Source organism: Suricata suricatta, chromosome 17 (genome assembly GCF_006229205.1).
Source record: "Suricata suricatta isolate VVHF042 chromosome 17, meerkat_22Aug2017_6uvM2_HiC, whole genome shotgun sequence".
Classification (NCBI taxonomy): Eukaryota; Metazoa; Chordata; class Mammalia; order Carnivora; family Herpestidae; genus Suricata; species Suricata suricatta.
The window spans coordinates 57,241,143-57,256,541 of NC_043716.1; the positions used below are offsets into that span (position 1 = coordinate 57,241,143).

The window sequence follows — 15,399 nt, forward strand, 5'->3', positions numbered from 1 at the left end:
TGGGGGTGCGCGCGGGCGTGGGGGTGCGCGCGGGCGTGGGGGTGTGCGCGCGGGTGTGGGGTGTGTGTGGGAGTGTGGAGGTGTGGGCGTGGGGGGTGCGCGCGTGGGCGTGGGGGTGCGCGCGCGGGCGTGGGGGGTGCGGTCACGTTCCCTACGATTTGTGACCCAGAATTAAAACTCAGCACAGGCTTTCGTCTCAGCGACAGGCGTCCACGGCTCAGACGTGGTGAGTCTGGCAGCGATGCCCCCCGCCCAGCCCTGCCTGGGACCCTGCTGTCACACACAACACGGTCCGCAGGGAATCTCTATTCATTCCGCTGGTGGAGCTTCTAAATCTACACAATTTCACTCAGTGCATCTTCAGCACTTGCCTTGGAATGAAGCCCAGGGTATTTTGGGAGGAAGGGGAGCGTCTTTCCCCGTGGGTGTTACAATGCTGTCCTCGAATAAAGATCTTTTTTTTCAATGTTTATTTTTGAGAGACAGAGAGAGAGAGACGCAGCGTGAGCGAGGAAGGGGCAGAGAGAGAGGGAGACACAGAATCGGAAGCAGCTCCAGGCTCTGAGATGTCAGCACAGTGCCCGACTCGGGGCTCGAACCCACGAACCGTGAGATCTGACCTGATCCGAAGCCGGACGCTCACCTGACGGAGCCCCCGGCCCACGTGTGTTCCGCTGCTCGCCCGGAAGCCCCGCCCCGCCGGCTCCTCGCAGGTTCCTTCAGGAATGTCTGCGGGGCACCTGCTGGGGGCAGCAAGGCAGGAGGCACCAAAGCCGTAAGGAGAGGACACGTCACACTGTGTCCACAGCCATCACACCGTGGAGTCAGGCACAGGGCGTTTCTCCCTGATTTTCAAAGTCCAGGGGCGCCTGGGTGGCCCAGTCAGTTGAGCGTCTGACTTTGGCTCAGATCATGATCTCACTAATTGTGAGTTCGAGCCCCGCGTCGGGCTCTGTGCTGACAGCTCGGAGCCTGGAGCTGCTTCAGATTCTGTGTCTCCCTCTCTGTCTGCCCCTCCCCCGCTCGTGCTCTGTGTCTCTCTCTCTCTCTCTCTCAAAATTAAACATTAAAACAACTAAAAAAAAAAGACGCAGCAATGTTGGTCGCTCGTGTTGGCCTCGGAATGTGGTGCACTATGGGTCCCTCCCTCCCTCGGATCAGCAGCTCCACCGCCCAGGGCTGAGCGCCGTCAGGGTCAGGGAGACCCCAGCCCTCGCCCGACTGGCCACTGCTGCCAGGATGTGCCAGCGGCAGCCCCGGCGTCTGGGTTCCTGGAGGCCTCCTGGGCCGCGCTGGCTGCCGCCAGAGTCCAAACACCCGTCATCCTTGGCGGGTCTCTGCTGCATCCCCCTCCCTGCACCGGTCAGCGGGGGGTCAGCAGGGTCTGCTGGGTGCGGGGCATGCGGGGCAGCGCCCTGGGCGCTGCGGCGCCGCTCCTACCTCGCTCACTGCTTTCCTGATTGCCCGGGTGTCCTCCGTCTGGGCGCAGCTCTGAGCCTCCAGCAGGGCGATCTGCTCCTCCAGCTGGTTGGCTCTGGTGGTGAGCTGGTCCACGTGAAGGTCCTGGGGAACCAGACGGCGGGCGGCTCAGAGAGAATTCTCCAGAAGCCCCCGACCCAAGTCAGAGACCCCCCTCCGGGCCGCCGCATTCACGCAGGAGGCAGAGCTGAGGGCCTTTGGGGAACGGAAGGCTTGGTGGTGGTCGCCGCACACGCATCAACTTTGCAAAGCACCTGCTTCTTCTTCTCCGTCTCGGCCCGCGCCCGCTCCGCCTCCGACTTCTTCACCACCCGCTCCATCACACGGATGTCGTCACGCACATCCTGGTCCACGTTCTGCAGGTAGAACAGGTGCAGAGCCAGGCCCTCCAGCTCGGCCTGCAGAGCCGCCACTGCGGGGGAGAGAGGGGGGCGGCTGGGGCACCCGCACGCAGGCATGGCCCGCACCCCGGGAGGCCCCCGCCGGCCGCTGTGCCCGAGCCTGGGAGCCCACTTCTAGACCGCAGAGACCCTTAGGGGCGCCTGGGGGCTCAGTCGGTCAAGCGTCCGACTTCGGCTCAGGTCGTGATCTCACAGTTTGTGGGTTCGAGCCCCGCGTCAGGCTCTGGGCTGTCAGCTCAGGGCCCAGAACCTGCTTTGGATTCCGTGTCTCCCTCTCTCTGCCCCTCCCCCACTTATGCTCTGCCTGTTTCTCTCAAAAATTGATAAATGTTAAAAAAAAAAAAACCTAAGTATTTTTATCAGGCCAACTCATTTTTTAAAACCAGTTTCTGCCATTTTATTTTCCTCCTCTTCCTACTTCTTTTGGTTAATTTGCCCTTTCTAAGCCTTTGGAAGCAGAATGCTTTAATTTCAGGCTCGTCCACGAAAAGCCAAATGAAACCACGCAGGGTCATGGGTTTGACTCGAGCGCTTTCTGCCGCAGCCGAGGCTCGATTCGTGGGCTCCTTTGCCGTCGGTGCCCCACGCAGCCGTGGTCTCCGTGTGGACGGGGCTCTTTTTGGTCCTGTCCCCTTACCTCCCAGGCATCTCTACCTTGTCCCTTATATTTGAGGTCTGTGAGTCTCAGTCCTGACTGCACATCAGAATCGCCTGCAAGGCTTAAAAAGAAAAAAAGAGAAAAGAAAAAAAGACCAGGAACAAGAGCCTGTGCCTTCGCAGAACCGCTGCGTCGCAGCCGCGGGCCGGGCCGGGCCCCAGTGGCTCCGAGTCGCCCAGGGCTCCTGCGAGGGGCAGAGGCTCTGGGTCTGTCCTGCCCCGAAGCCGACAGCATGTTTTCCCTTTGGAATTTAAAAATGTCACCAGCTGTGTCCAGGCACGTGTATTTTCTCGTCCCGCCGTCGGGGCCTCTTTGAGTCTTCATAGTTGAAGAGTTAGCTTTCCGGAACTCACCCAGATACTCTCTGAGGTCGTCCGTTAATGCCCCTGATCTCCTGGGATTTCCGTCTGATGGATGTTGACAGTCCCAGATCTAACATCCGAGTCTTTTGTCTCCTTCTCAAAACGTCCATCGCCGCTCTTGGGGGTTTTGCTCTGAATTCGGGGGAGGATTCCTCGAATTTGTAACAGTCTGGATTTGTCTGTTTCCTGACTTTTGGTTTGTTTGGCTGACGGTTATACTTTTTATTTCCAAGTAGCCCTTCCCCCATCCTTTTCGCTCCGTCTGATGTGACGGCCTCTAGAATCGCAGGTGGAGTATGAGCTGGAGAGCCATCAGCCCTCTTCTGTTTTTGTCGTCGGGCCTGTGCCGGGGAGGTGACCGCTCTGTGGGCTGGGCCGGGACCACCCGAATCCCCTCATGCTCAGAAGAGAGAAACCGTAGCGTTCCTGGAATCCCTGCTTGGACAGGTTCCTTCCCTGTGTCCGATGAGCTCCAGAAAGGACACCAAGTCCAGGAGACGGCTGAATGTCTCCGGAAGGCCGTCCACACCCTGAGCCTCCGCTGAAGGGTCCTGGCGTTGGGAGGGGGGGGGGCACGTTCTACCCCACCTGGAGGGTGAGGCCCTTTATTGTTACCGCATGAATTTCGCCTTCTCTTTTCGGTGTTTTCTGTTAATTCAGTGGTGATCAGGGAGGCAGCCTGATAAATGAGCATTCGCCCAGAAGCTGCCTGTCCAGAAACTTCTGCGTTTCTCGGGGTCTAAAATGTTCCCCATCGTAATGAATGTACAGAGTTGGCAAATAAGCTTGGAAACATGAAAACGCCCCCAGACTGAAATAATCACAGCAGAGCACAGAGGCAGCTGCTCCGGGAGGCCGGCGACCTGGCTCTGAGCAGGGGGCTGTTTGAAAAGCGCCACTGACTCATCTGGTCCAACGCCTCCCTGGCCCCCAGTTTCTGCCGCCGACCCCGGGGCTGTGGACCCCGTGCCTGGACTGGGCCTCCCCCATTCCTTCCTGATTATTCGAACCCTGCCGACCCCTCACAGCCCCCGTGTCTCTTCAGCCTCTGAGGCTGTCCGCTGTCCGTGTTTGCTTCTCACCTCACCAGGGGCTTTTAAGACCCAGATGCCTTCCTGCCCTAAAAAGGCTGGGAAGCCCCGTAGGACACGACCACATTTTGCTTTTCTCCGTGCCCTGTGACGGCCCGCAGGGATGCCTTTGGGTGGCACCTCCCCATGGGGACTTGACAGCACGCGGGGACGCCCCGCTGGGTCATGCTGGCACTCGGGGACACCCTCGGGGTCGCGCAGGTGCCCGGGGACGTGACCGCATGCAGGGACGCCCCGCTGGGTCATGGCGGCACTCGGGGACACCCTCGGGGTCGCGCAGGTGCCCGGGGACGTGACCGCATGCAGGGACGCCCCGCTGGGTCATGGCGGCACTCGGGGACACCCTCGGGGTCGCGGGCCGCCCCGCCTTACGCTTCTTGCGCTCGCCGTTGGCGCTCTCGCACGTCTGCGCGTAGAGCAGGCGCACGGCCCGCAGCTCGTCCTCCCTCTGGCGCCGGGCGCGCGCGGCCTCCGAGTGGCGGTCGTGGCTCTTCTCCAGCTGCATCTGCAGGCGCGCCAGGTGCTGCTGGAGCCCGTACAGCTGCACCCCCAGCTCCTGCCGCTGCGCCCGGCTGTGCTTGGCGGCCACGCCCTGTGCAGAGAGACCCAGGCTGCGTCACGGGTCGGGGCGCCAGCGGGCGCGGGCGGGGCCCATACGCACCAGCTCCTGAAGTTCCAGTTTCAGCTTCTCTATCTGTTTGTTGAGATGGTTCTTCAGGGCCGCCTGGAACCTTCCCATCAGGGGCTACAGCGACAGAGAACCAGCCCGGTCACTCTCCTGGCTTCCGCAGGGCACAGCCAAAGTCGCCGGAGCGCTCGCGGGGTGGGGGACAGACAGGACCCCCGTGGGGGTGCTCCCCGCGTTCTCCCGGGACCTGCTCTGGCAGCCACAGATCAAAGGCACTCGTGGTCCTGTCTGGGGCCCTGAAGACTTGAGCGCGTATTCTGGTGAAATGACTGGATGAGCTGGCGTGGAGGTCCTGGATTCCCGTACCCCCCAGCCCGGGGATGAGAGGGGTGATGAGCAGGGCCTGGGACGCCAGCAGCCAAGGAACACTGAGCCCCTCTTCCCAGGGCAGCGGCCGATGGTCCCCAGGGGAGCACTGCAACTTTCCAAACGGGCTCAGCCAGTCAAGATCTGCCCTACCTGCTTACCAGAGGGGCGGGACCAGGGGGCTCAGGACCAGGTCGGCTGGCTCAAAGCCGTGGCTCTGACTGGGGGTGACCGTGCCCCCACCCAACGTCCAGCAATATCTGGGGACCTTCCTGGCTGTCCCGGCCAAGGGGCGGGGCGCTGCTGGCATCTGGCGCCTGGAGCCGGTCCCCCCGCCACAGCCCCACCCCGGAGAGTGTCCTGCTCCCAGTGTCAGCAGTGCCGCGGTTGAGACGTGGCAAAAAGGGGAGAAGACGCTTCACAGAGCAGGGGCCCGAACCGTGCAGACACACTGCTGAGTGGGTGGGGCGCGGGGTGCGGGAGGGAGGCAGAGGGAGCTAACAGCAGGCTAAGGGCGTCTCTGGTGGCTCTCCGGCGGGTCTAGGGCACCGGCGAGGCCGGAGCGCATCCTTACGTGGCCTGGGTCCAGAACCACCAGGCGGGCTCTGTCCTCCTCCGCCTCGTCGCTGCCCTCGGCCTCGGCTCCCCCTGCAGCCTCCTCGGAAGTGCTCAGCCGCCGGGTCTGCTCCAGGGCGGTGGGCACGGCGCCTCCCTCGGGCGGGCCCTCGGGCTCCTCTGGGGGGACACCTGGGGGGACAGCAAGCCTCCCTGAGGGGTTAGTACAGGGCTCAACGTGGCCCTTGGAGCCCCCTCGGTGCGGCTGATTTCCAGCCTCCTGCAGCACGATGGAAAAGAGAGGGAGAAACAGCCAGTGGGCTGGGCTCTAAGTGCTGCTTCCAGGGTCTTCTATGTGTTGGTTCACGTGATCCATAGAAAGGATCATATTTCATGTATTTATTTATCTTTGAGAGAGACAGAGAGAGCCCGCGTGAAAGAGTCACTATTTAAGGGTAATGTGGGGGCACCCGGGTGGCTCAGCGGTTAAGCAACCCACTCTTAAAATTATTTTTTGATGTTTTTTATTTTTATTTTTGAGAGAGAGAGAGAGAGAGAGACAGTGTGAGCAGAGGAGGGTCAGAGAGAGAGGGAGACACAGAATCTAAAGCAGGCTCCAGGCTCCGAGCCGTCAGCACAGAGCCCGACGCGGGGCTCGAACCCACGAACCGTGAGATCCTGACCTGAGCCCAAGTCAGACGCTTCACTGACCGAGCCCCCCAGGCGCCCCAAGCACCCCACTCTTGATCTCAGCTCAGGTCACGATCTCACGATGTGTGAGCACGAGTCCCGCATTGGGCTCCCTGCTGACCACACGGAGCCTGCTTGGCATTCTGTCTCCCTCTCTGTGTGCCCCTCCCCTGCTCGCTCGCTCTCTCTTGCTCAAAAACAAAATAGAATTTAAAAAGGTAATGTGTATCACCTTTAACATACCCCAAGAAGGAAAGATGTTTGGTGGATACTTTTTTAGACACAACTAGTGAACATTTGGTGAAAGCTGGCCCCTTACTGAGGGACTACGTGTTTTGCTTTGTCTTGGTTTTGATGGGAAACGGCCGGTAGGACTGACAGGAAATGGACTGTCTGTGAGCCTCCACGGTCCCGTCCACCGGGGCGGGAGAGACCGCTTCTGTTTCTAGCTCGCTCGCATGTGCGCGGCCTGCGCGGCCTCGTGAGGTGATGGGAGGCTTTGTCCGCTGGGCCCTCCGGGCACAGACACCGTGATGCGCTGCTCCCACGGCCCCCGCGCTGGGACGGAGGACGGGGGTGCCGAGCGAGCCTCCGACACTCAGCAGACGTGGGCGTCGGGGTCCCGCTGCCGAGCCCCTCTCTCGGACCCGGCGGCGGCTGGGACTGACAGTCCGGGGCTGTGGTTTGGGACGTCATCGGGTCTCAGTCAAGGCTTGGCTCTGCCACTCACTCGGACAGGCCACTAAACGACTCTTAGGGTCTTTGCAAAGTGCAAGACGGGTTCCTGCCCCGTCGGGTTAGTGTAAGGATTAAAGCAGGTAGAGCAGCGTGGGGCTCCGTGGATGGCCCCCTGTCTGCTGGTAACAGTTTTGTCTGTAGGCTCGTAGCTGGACAGGAGACGAGGTAACAGGGGCGCACGAGTGGGGTCGCTCACCCAGAAGGGGGCACGAAGGGGCTGACCCCGCGGACAGGACGGCCTGGGGGGGGGGTACCTGGCTCCTGCGCGGAGGGCCCCTCCGTGCCCTGGAGCAGCTCGTCGGAGTCGGAGTCCGAGGGCTCGGTGCTGCCCTCCTGGCCCAGCCGGAGAGTGAGTGGCGTCCGCGGGGGGGAGGGTCCTGGCTGGAGCCCCGTGCGGGAGGTTTCCTGGAGCGAGAACAACCAAACCCACATCCGTGAGGGCTTAATCAGGACTGACGCTCGGATGCTGACCGATTGCAGGGCTCAGAATGCGGTGTAATTGCAAAAACAAAGCCAAACCGTTTGGATATAAAGTTACTTGGGTTTTGCAAAATAGAAAACATCTCTGCCCCGAGCCAGCCATTCGGGAGTGGTCCCCGCCCGTCTAGATCCTCGGCAATGTGCAGATGCTGAGGAACGGGCGTGTGTCCCACGTGGGGCTCTTTACGCCCGAAGCTGGCCGCCCGGGGGTGTGAGCGGCGTCTCGAGCCTCCCCTGTGCAGGAGGACGCTGGAAAGCCGGCCCCTACTTCTTTCCTTCCAAACCATCCCACTTTAGGGACATTTTGATAAGAAAATGTCTTCTTTCTATCAAACTCAACACCCAAAAAACAAATAATCCAATAAAGAAATGGTCTAAAAACACGAACAGACACTTCTCCAAAGAAGACGTCCAGGTGGTGAACAGACACGTGAAAAAATGCCCAGCGTCACTCCTCACCAGGGAAATACACATCAAAACCACAACGAGACGCCGCCTCGCACCGTCGGAACGGCTGATGTAGCCACTCCGGCGACGGCAGGCGGTGGCGAGGACGCGGAGGAGGAGAGCCCTCTCGCGCGGCTGCGGGGACGCAAACCGGGTCCTCAGAGAATGAGAAATAGAACTGCCCTCCGACCCAGCGATGGCACTAGTAGGTATTTATCCAAGGGACACAGGGTGCTGTTCCGAAGGGGCGCGTGCACCCCCGTGTTCACAGCAGCGCCGTCGATGGCAGCCACCGTGTGGAGAGAGCCCAGATGGCCACCGACAGATGATGGATAAAGAAGATGGGGAGTATTACTCGGCAACGAACAAAACGAAATCTCGCCATTTGCAACTACGTGAGTGGAACTGAGGGTATGATGCCCAGTGAAATTAGTCAGAGGAAGACAAGTATCCTACGCCTTCACTCATATGAGGACTTTAAGATACAAAACAGATGAACATCAGGGAAGGGAAGCAGAAATAATATAAAGACAATATGAAAGCAGGGAAGGGGACAAAACCATGAGGCTCTTAGACACGGAGAACAGACCGAGGGCTGCTGGAGGGGCTGCGGGAGGGGGGTGGGCTGAGTGGCTGAGGGGCAGTAAGGAATCTACTCCTGAAACCATTGGTGCACCATATGCGAGCTAACTTGGATGTAAATTTTAAAAAATACATAAATACATAAAACGTCTTCTCTCAATAAAAGCGCCCGGCCTCATTTTAACCTTAAAAGAGACTCTTGCAATTATATTACTGTTGAAAAAACTATTGCTGCTGGTAGGGGCTGGTAAAAGAACGACCCTCACAGCACCCGGGCGGCCGACAGGATCACTTCTGCTGGGGGGGGCGGCCTCACAAAAGCCAAAGACCTTGTCGGAGCCTCCACAGTCGGCCAAGGGCAGGCGTCGACTTGGAGGCCTCAACCGCAGCTCACGCTCTTTCTAACCGTTCCTCAGAGAATGCTGAGTCTAGACACCGCCCCCGAGGGGTCCAGAACCTTCATGACAGCAGCGGGGGGGCCCAGAGTGCAGAGCCCGCCCCTCTGGGGCGTCCAGAAAAGGCTCCTCCCACCGAGAAATCCAGGAGCGCGGCCCTCTCTGCAACTCCCGTTCTTTCTGAAGACTGAGCAGCAGCCGGAGGCAGGTTTGCCTCTCAGGTTTGCCTCTGCTCTTCCGGCTGATCACACTGGGAAACTGTTTCCCTGTGCGTTTTCTAGAAACGAGATCCACGGACGGAGCCTGGGCTGACAGCTCACTCCAACACGCGCCCACACTTGGAATCTCCTGGACATCTTACAAGGTGGACACAGCTGTCGTTTTGATTTGATTTGCGGGCATCTAACCGGGTTATTCTCTGAAGTCACTAACTCGAGGGCTCGTCAGGTGGAGCAGGATTGTTGCCCGTGGTTGAGAACGGTGACTTTGGAGCAAGAGCCAGCGGCCTGGCAGCGGCAGCGTGACTGTGGCCAGAGAGTCCGTCCCCGTCGCCTCCTGGGCCCCGGGATCACAGCCCCGGCCCCACGGCGCTGGGGTCCGGCTCACCGATCAGCCACGCCAAGGGTGTGGGCGCGTCCGGCCCAGAGTCGAGGCTGGAGGGACGTAGCCCTGCTCCCCACTTTCCCTCCAGAGCAGCTCACACCTGGAGCCAGGAGGTGGGGCCGGCCTGGCGGGGTTGCCCCCGTGCTGAGGTGGCCGGGCCGGCGTGGGGGTGTCTCGGCTCAGGCAGGTGAGGAGGGTCCCCCGGAGGGTGGAGAACGCGGTCGGGGGGACGGATCAGACTCACAACTACATCAAGGAGAACGGGGGCTTCTCACGGCTGGGAAGGGACCTGGGAATCCGGGAAGGGAGGACCTCAGGAGGAACTCGCTCGGGCGAGTTGTGTTAGAGAAGGGTTTGTGTGAGCAGGGTGTGTGTGTGTGAGTGGTGTGTGCGTGTGCATGCGGGGGGGGGGTGTGTGTGCACTTGTGTGCAGTGTGAGCAGTGTGTGTGCGCTTGTGTTGTGTGCAGGGTGTGTGGTATCTGGTGTGTGTGAGCGGTGTGTGTGTGTGCGCACAGGGTGTGCTTGTGCGAGCGGTGTGTGTGTGTGCGCACAGGGTGTGTGGTATCTGGTGTGTGTGCGGTGTGTGCGAGGTGTGCATGTGTGTGTGATGTGTGGTGTGTGTGATACCAAGAGACCCTGAGGACAGTGACACCCCAGTCATTGAGCTGACCTGGCACCCAAGTCTTGACTTCTAAAATTCTATTTTCCCCCAAGAGAAACCAGGCTTCTGGAGAAAAGTCTGATGCGAGGGCCAGGCGACTCTGTGCCAGAGACTGAGAAAGTTCTCCCAGGACGATGGCAGTGAAAAAAGATGCTGTGGGTGGGCCAGAAGGACACAGAGACCGATGAAACGGGCTCTCCCAGGCCAAAGCGGGGACAATTTCCGCTCAGCGTCGTGCTGGGAGTTCTCTCCTGGCCCGTGTCAGCAGGCAAGAGAAAGACACGAGGGGCTTCCAGATGCGAAAGGAAGAAGTTAACCTGTGTTTATTCACAACCAACATCATCTTTGCGAAACCTTGTATGGATTCTACAAAAACAAAAGCTACTCGAACTAACAAGGGTGTTGGGGCACCTGGGCAGCCCCGCCGGGTAAGCGACAAACTCTCGGTTTCGGCTGAGGTCATGACCTCGCGGTTGGTGGGTCAGAGCCTCGCGTCGGGCTCCGCACCGGCAGTGCAGAGCCTGCTGGGGACTCTCTCTCTCCCTCTCTGCCCCTCACTAGCAGGTGTTTAGCAAGGTTGCTGGATATAAGATCAATATACAAAAATCGGTGTGTTTCTATATACAATAGAGCAGCAAGCAATTGGAGGACGTTTAAAATACCATCAAAAAATCCAAAATAGGGATAAATCTGATGAAAGATGGCCCGATCCCCACTGCTGAGAGAAACATGAACTCCTAGAATACGGCGGCAATCTGTTGTGATTTTTTCTTCATTTGAAGGGCTCACTTTCCTATCTTAAACAAAGAGAGCACCTTCGCACACAATTTTTCTTTTTCTTTAAGTTTATTATTTACTTTGAGAGACAGAGTGAGCTGGGGAGGAGCAGAGAGAAGCGGGGGGGAGAATCCCAAGCAGGCTCCACACCTCAGTTCAGAGCCCTGTGTGGGGCTTGAACTCACGAACGGTGAGATCATGACCTGAGCCAAAACCAGGCATTGGACGCTTAACCGACTGAGCCACCCGGGCGTCCCCACACCAGTGTTTCTTAGATGCCGCGGGGTAAAGGGTAGCTGCGCAGTGGAGAAGGCTGGCACTTTTTCATCAAGGGATCCACGCCAACGTCATTAGTCAAGGCACAGACTGCGGTCGTGTGCCGCCTGACAGGACACGAGGAGGACGCAGACTCCGCCTGCGAACCCCCCCATGGGCCACAACCCAGGTCGCACCGGGAGGAAAGCCAGGCAGATCCAAACTGAGGCACATTTTAAAGTGTGTCAGGCTGCTGATCTTAAAAAGTGTCAAGGTTATTAAAGTCAGAGGAAGATTAAGACCTGACAAACGAGACAGCGTGAAGCCACGTGTGAGTCGGAACTGTGATCAGAGACGTCACGGGGACGCCTGGTGAGGGAGGTCATCCGGTGACGTGAAGAAGTTTCCTGACTGACGGTTACATTTTGGTTGTTGGTGGGAAATGCGCGTAGAAGCACTTGGCGGCAATGGGGCATCAGATCGTCAACCACGCTCCAAGGTGAAAAATATAAAAAAGTTCTTTGAATCGTACTTTAACTTTTTTTTCTGTCTTTCTTTGTGTTTTTTAAGTAGCTCCACCCCCAGTGTGGAGCCCAACATGGGGCCTGAGCTCATGACTCTGAGATCAAGACTTGAGCTGAGATCGAGAGTCAGACGCCTAACTGACTGAGCCACCCAGGCACCCCCATAATTCAATTCTTCCATAAGCCCATGCTTGTTCAACAATTTAAAAAAAGGGGTGGCTCAGTCGGTTAAGCAGCCGACTTCAATTTAGGTCATGATCTTGTGGTTTGTGAGTTCAAGCCCTTGGCCAGGCTCTGTGCCTACGGCTCAGAGCCTGGAGCCTGCATCGGATTCTGTGTCTCCCTCTCCCTCTGCCCCTCCTCCCATTGTGTGCGCATGCGCGCTCTCTCTCAGAAATAGACATTAAAAAAATAAAAAGAAGAAAAGATTATAAGACAGTAATTGTTGTCATTATAATCATTATTATGTAGAACGGCTTTGTCCAATATGGTAGCCACGAGCAACAGGTGCTTTTATGCATTTAATTAGAATCCTAACTAAAAATTCAGTTCCTCCGTCGCTCAGGCCACATTTCAGGTGCAGCCACACGTGACCGCCGGCTACCATGTCGGACAGCAGGGATAAGGAGCGTTTCTACCCTCACGGACAGTGTCACCGGACATTGCCACTCCGGAGGCCAGAGCTTCAGAATCCCGGATGTCTTACACCCAATGCTCCCAGCCGAGGGTTGGCGAACACCAAAGAAAGGTCCAGAAACTTGGCATTCCACAGCGGGTCCTGAGACCTAAGTTTGCTAAGAAATTTCTAACAGGAATCGCAATTTGTTTTTATAATGTGCCCTGAGTTCTTCACCCGGGTGACCGCCCCCCAAAGGCAATAACTCACTTCGTCAGTAGACCTCAGGGCCACTCACCGATGTGCCGGTCTGGGGTCTGGAAGCTCCCTGGCCCGTCTGCGCAGGTAAGCCCGCTGCGCCCTGGGCCGGCGCTGTGGCGACATCCCCGGCTTCTCCGGATCCCACCGGACCTGGGGCGCCGCCGCCTCGGGGACCAGCTTCCCTCCCGACATCCTCTGCTTCCTCTCTGGCCACCTCCTCGAGGCCTTGGTACAAAAAAGCCGTATCTGTGGAACTGACTTTCCCTTCAGACAGTGTGCCTTCCCAATCGGATTGGAATTCCTCAAATTCAAATTCCTCTTCCATTTCCGTTTCCAGTTCTTCAACATTTCCGGCGTCCCCGTCAGTTTTGGTCTCTCCTTCCTCAGGGACTTCCTCAGGGGCTGCGATGTTCTCTTCAGAAAGTTCTGCGGCATCGACGGCCTCTTCGTGGTTCTGGCCACTGCTCTCTTCTGCCGGTGGCATCTGCAGATGTGTGACATGGGGAAAACAATCAGGACACACAGAACAAGGCCTGTGACGTTTGCCTCTTCATTGTGTAATTACATGGACGGGAAAACTGCCTCTGGACACGTCCGCGTGTCACTGAGAGATTACGCTCAGTGTGTTATCTGTTCTCTGCCGGGATCGTGAGTTTTGTGTCCTTTGTTATAGAAACTGAGTTCTGGAAACCTCAGGGAGATCTGAGTAGGAGACCGGGCTGGGGGCCTCGTGACTAACCACCAACGCTCAAGAACGGGGAGGAAGGAAAATTCGTTTCTCGGGGCGCCTGGGGGGCTCAGTCGGTTGAGCGTCTGACTTCAGCTCAGGTCAGGATTTCATGGCTCGTGGGTTCGAGCCCGGTGTCGGGCTCTGGGCTCACAGCTCACATTCACATGCTTCACATTCTGTGTGTCCCTCTCTCTGCCCCTCCCCTGCTCATGATCTCTCTGTCTCTCAAAAATAAATGTTAAAAAATTAAAAAAAAAAAAAGGAGTTTCTCGGGATGGTATTGAGTCTGTTCTAGTGCAAGGAACAGGGTCACCGTCCAGTCCTCCTGCGCAGCTCTGAGCTCTTTGGTTCCCAGCAAAGACGAGCCCAGCACAGCCCACCTGCAGGGCACTTACCCTGTTGTCTTCATCGCTCTGGTCCCCGCCTTCAACACTCTGGTCCCCGCCTTCATCACTCTGGTCCCCGCCTTCATCGCTCTGGTCCCTGCCTTCATTATTCGGGTCCTCCTCGCCTCCAGAGGTTGATCTGCCTTCCAGCTGAGACCTGGTTGCAGAAATACAGTCTAAGGGTTTCAAATAACAGCGTTCTTTTTCTTAGTATTTATCACTTCCCCCTGTTTGTGTATATTCTTATTTACGTGTGCATTATCTGTCTTCCCTCTAGGCAGTTGGCCATGACTTTGTTATGTTTGTCACCAACCCCAGCGCCAGATCATGCCCGTCACATGGAGGGAGGGGAGGGAGTGCCACAAAAGAGTCACTCCACGAATGAATGAAAAATCATTATGGAAACATCAAAGGAGGAGCATCAGGGGATTGCAACAGAAAAGTCACCCTGAATATACACGTTCGTTTGTGCGTCTAGGACAAAAGCAAGGAAAAGAATTACAAAGTAAAAGAATGTTGCACAACAGGGACAAATATTCTAGAGACCCTTGATTAGTTTCTCCATGATTTTGATAGTACAAGAATGTCATGACTTACATTCTTTTTAAAAATATATTTATCTATTTTTTGGGAGAGCTCAGAGAGGGGCAGAGAGAGGGGGACAGAGGATCTGAAGCAGGCTCTGCACTGACAGCAGCGAGCCTGATGGGGGCTCGAACTCACAAAACCGTGAGTTCATGACCTGAGCTGAAGTCAGATGCTCAACTCATTGAGCCAGCCAGGTGTCATATGATTTACATTCTTAAAATTATTTTTTCTGATTAAAAATACAAGCTTATTTTAAATTTTTAAAAATATTTGTTTATTTTTGAGAGAGAGACACACACAGAATCCGGGCAGGCTCCAGGCTCTGAGCTGTCAGCACAGAACCCGTCCAGGAGCTCAGACTCAACAAACGGTGAGATCAGATCTGAGCCGAAGTTCGGGGGCTTAACCGACTGAGCCCCCCAGGTGCCCCACTACAAGCTTATTTTTAAAAAAGTCAACCTAATACAGAAGTGTGTGGCAGGGACAGTGGAAAGCCTCTGGCTTTAGCCTCTCGTGAAGAGAAATTCAAAGGTATATTCTTTCAGATATTTCTCTCTTCATTTAACCACACGTGCAGGCACACACATGCAGACACACACACACACTTAGAGATCACACTCTACGTACTGTTTTCCATTTAGTCTTTTCATTTACTGTAACTTGGAATTCAGACTCTTTTTTTAAATAAATGAAACACTGCAAGAAACATCTAAAGTAAAAGATCAAATTCTTTAAAATCGTTTCTGCCCTTTTAAACAAAGCTGGAGATCGCAGAGGCTGGCGTCAGGAGCTCTACCCCGCTCCGGTCGGCCTGTGCGCGGAGGACGGTCACCCAGGGGCTTCCGGACCCGCAGGGACCCCGACCCTTCCGTCCCGCCCCAGGCCCGGCGAGAGGGAGGGGTCCGCCCTTCCAGGACGGAGGGGAGGGCCCGGGCCCGCGGAGACCCCCACTCTTAGGCCTGGCAGCAGCACCGCCAGGCGTAGTGTTGCCATGGTAACTGCGGGGCTAGCAAGTCTGGGGGTTCAGGGAGCGGAGCGGCGGAGGCGGGGTGGGGGTGTTCCCGACAAAGGGGCTGGAGACGCGAAGGAGTGCGGAGGGCGGGGGGGAGACGGGGACGCCGACCG

General features: G+C 57.2%; 1 protein-coding gene across 1 annotated transcript in view; it reads right to left on the minus strand.

Annotated features, from left to right (window-relative positions):
• CCDC40 (coiled-coil domain containing 40) overlaps positions 1-14,944 on the minus strand; it is a 36,996-nt gene extending 22,052 nt beyond the window's left edge. The window contains exons 1-9 of the mRNA XM_029927318.1: positions 14,902-14,944; positions 13,696-13,843; positions 12,608-13,054; positions 7,223-7,373; positions 5,560-5,732; positions 4,653-4,736; positions 4,364-4,583; positions 1,734-1,891; positions 1,441-1,563 (exon numbers count right to left, since the gene is read on the minus strand). Coding sequence (XP_029783178.1) covers positions 1,441-1,563; positions 1,734-1,891; positions 4,364-4,583; positions 4,653-4,736; positions 5,560-5,732; positions 7,223-7,373; positions 12,608-13,054; positions 13,696-13,843; positions 14,902-14,924 — 1,527 coding nt within the window. The 5' untranslated portion in view covers positions 14,925-14,944. The remainder of the gene's footprint in view (positions 1-1,440; positions 1,564-1,733; positions 1,892-4,363; positions 4,584-4,652; positions 4,737-5,559; positions 5,733-7,222; positions 7,374-12,607; positions 13,055-13,695; positions 13,844-14,901) is intronic.
• Between the last annotated feature and the right edge of the window lie 455 nt (positions 14,945-15,399).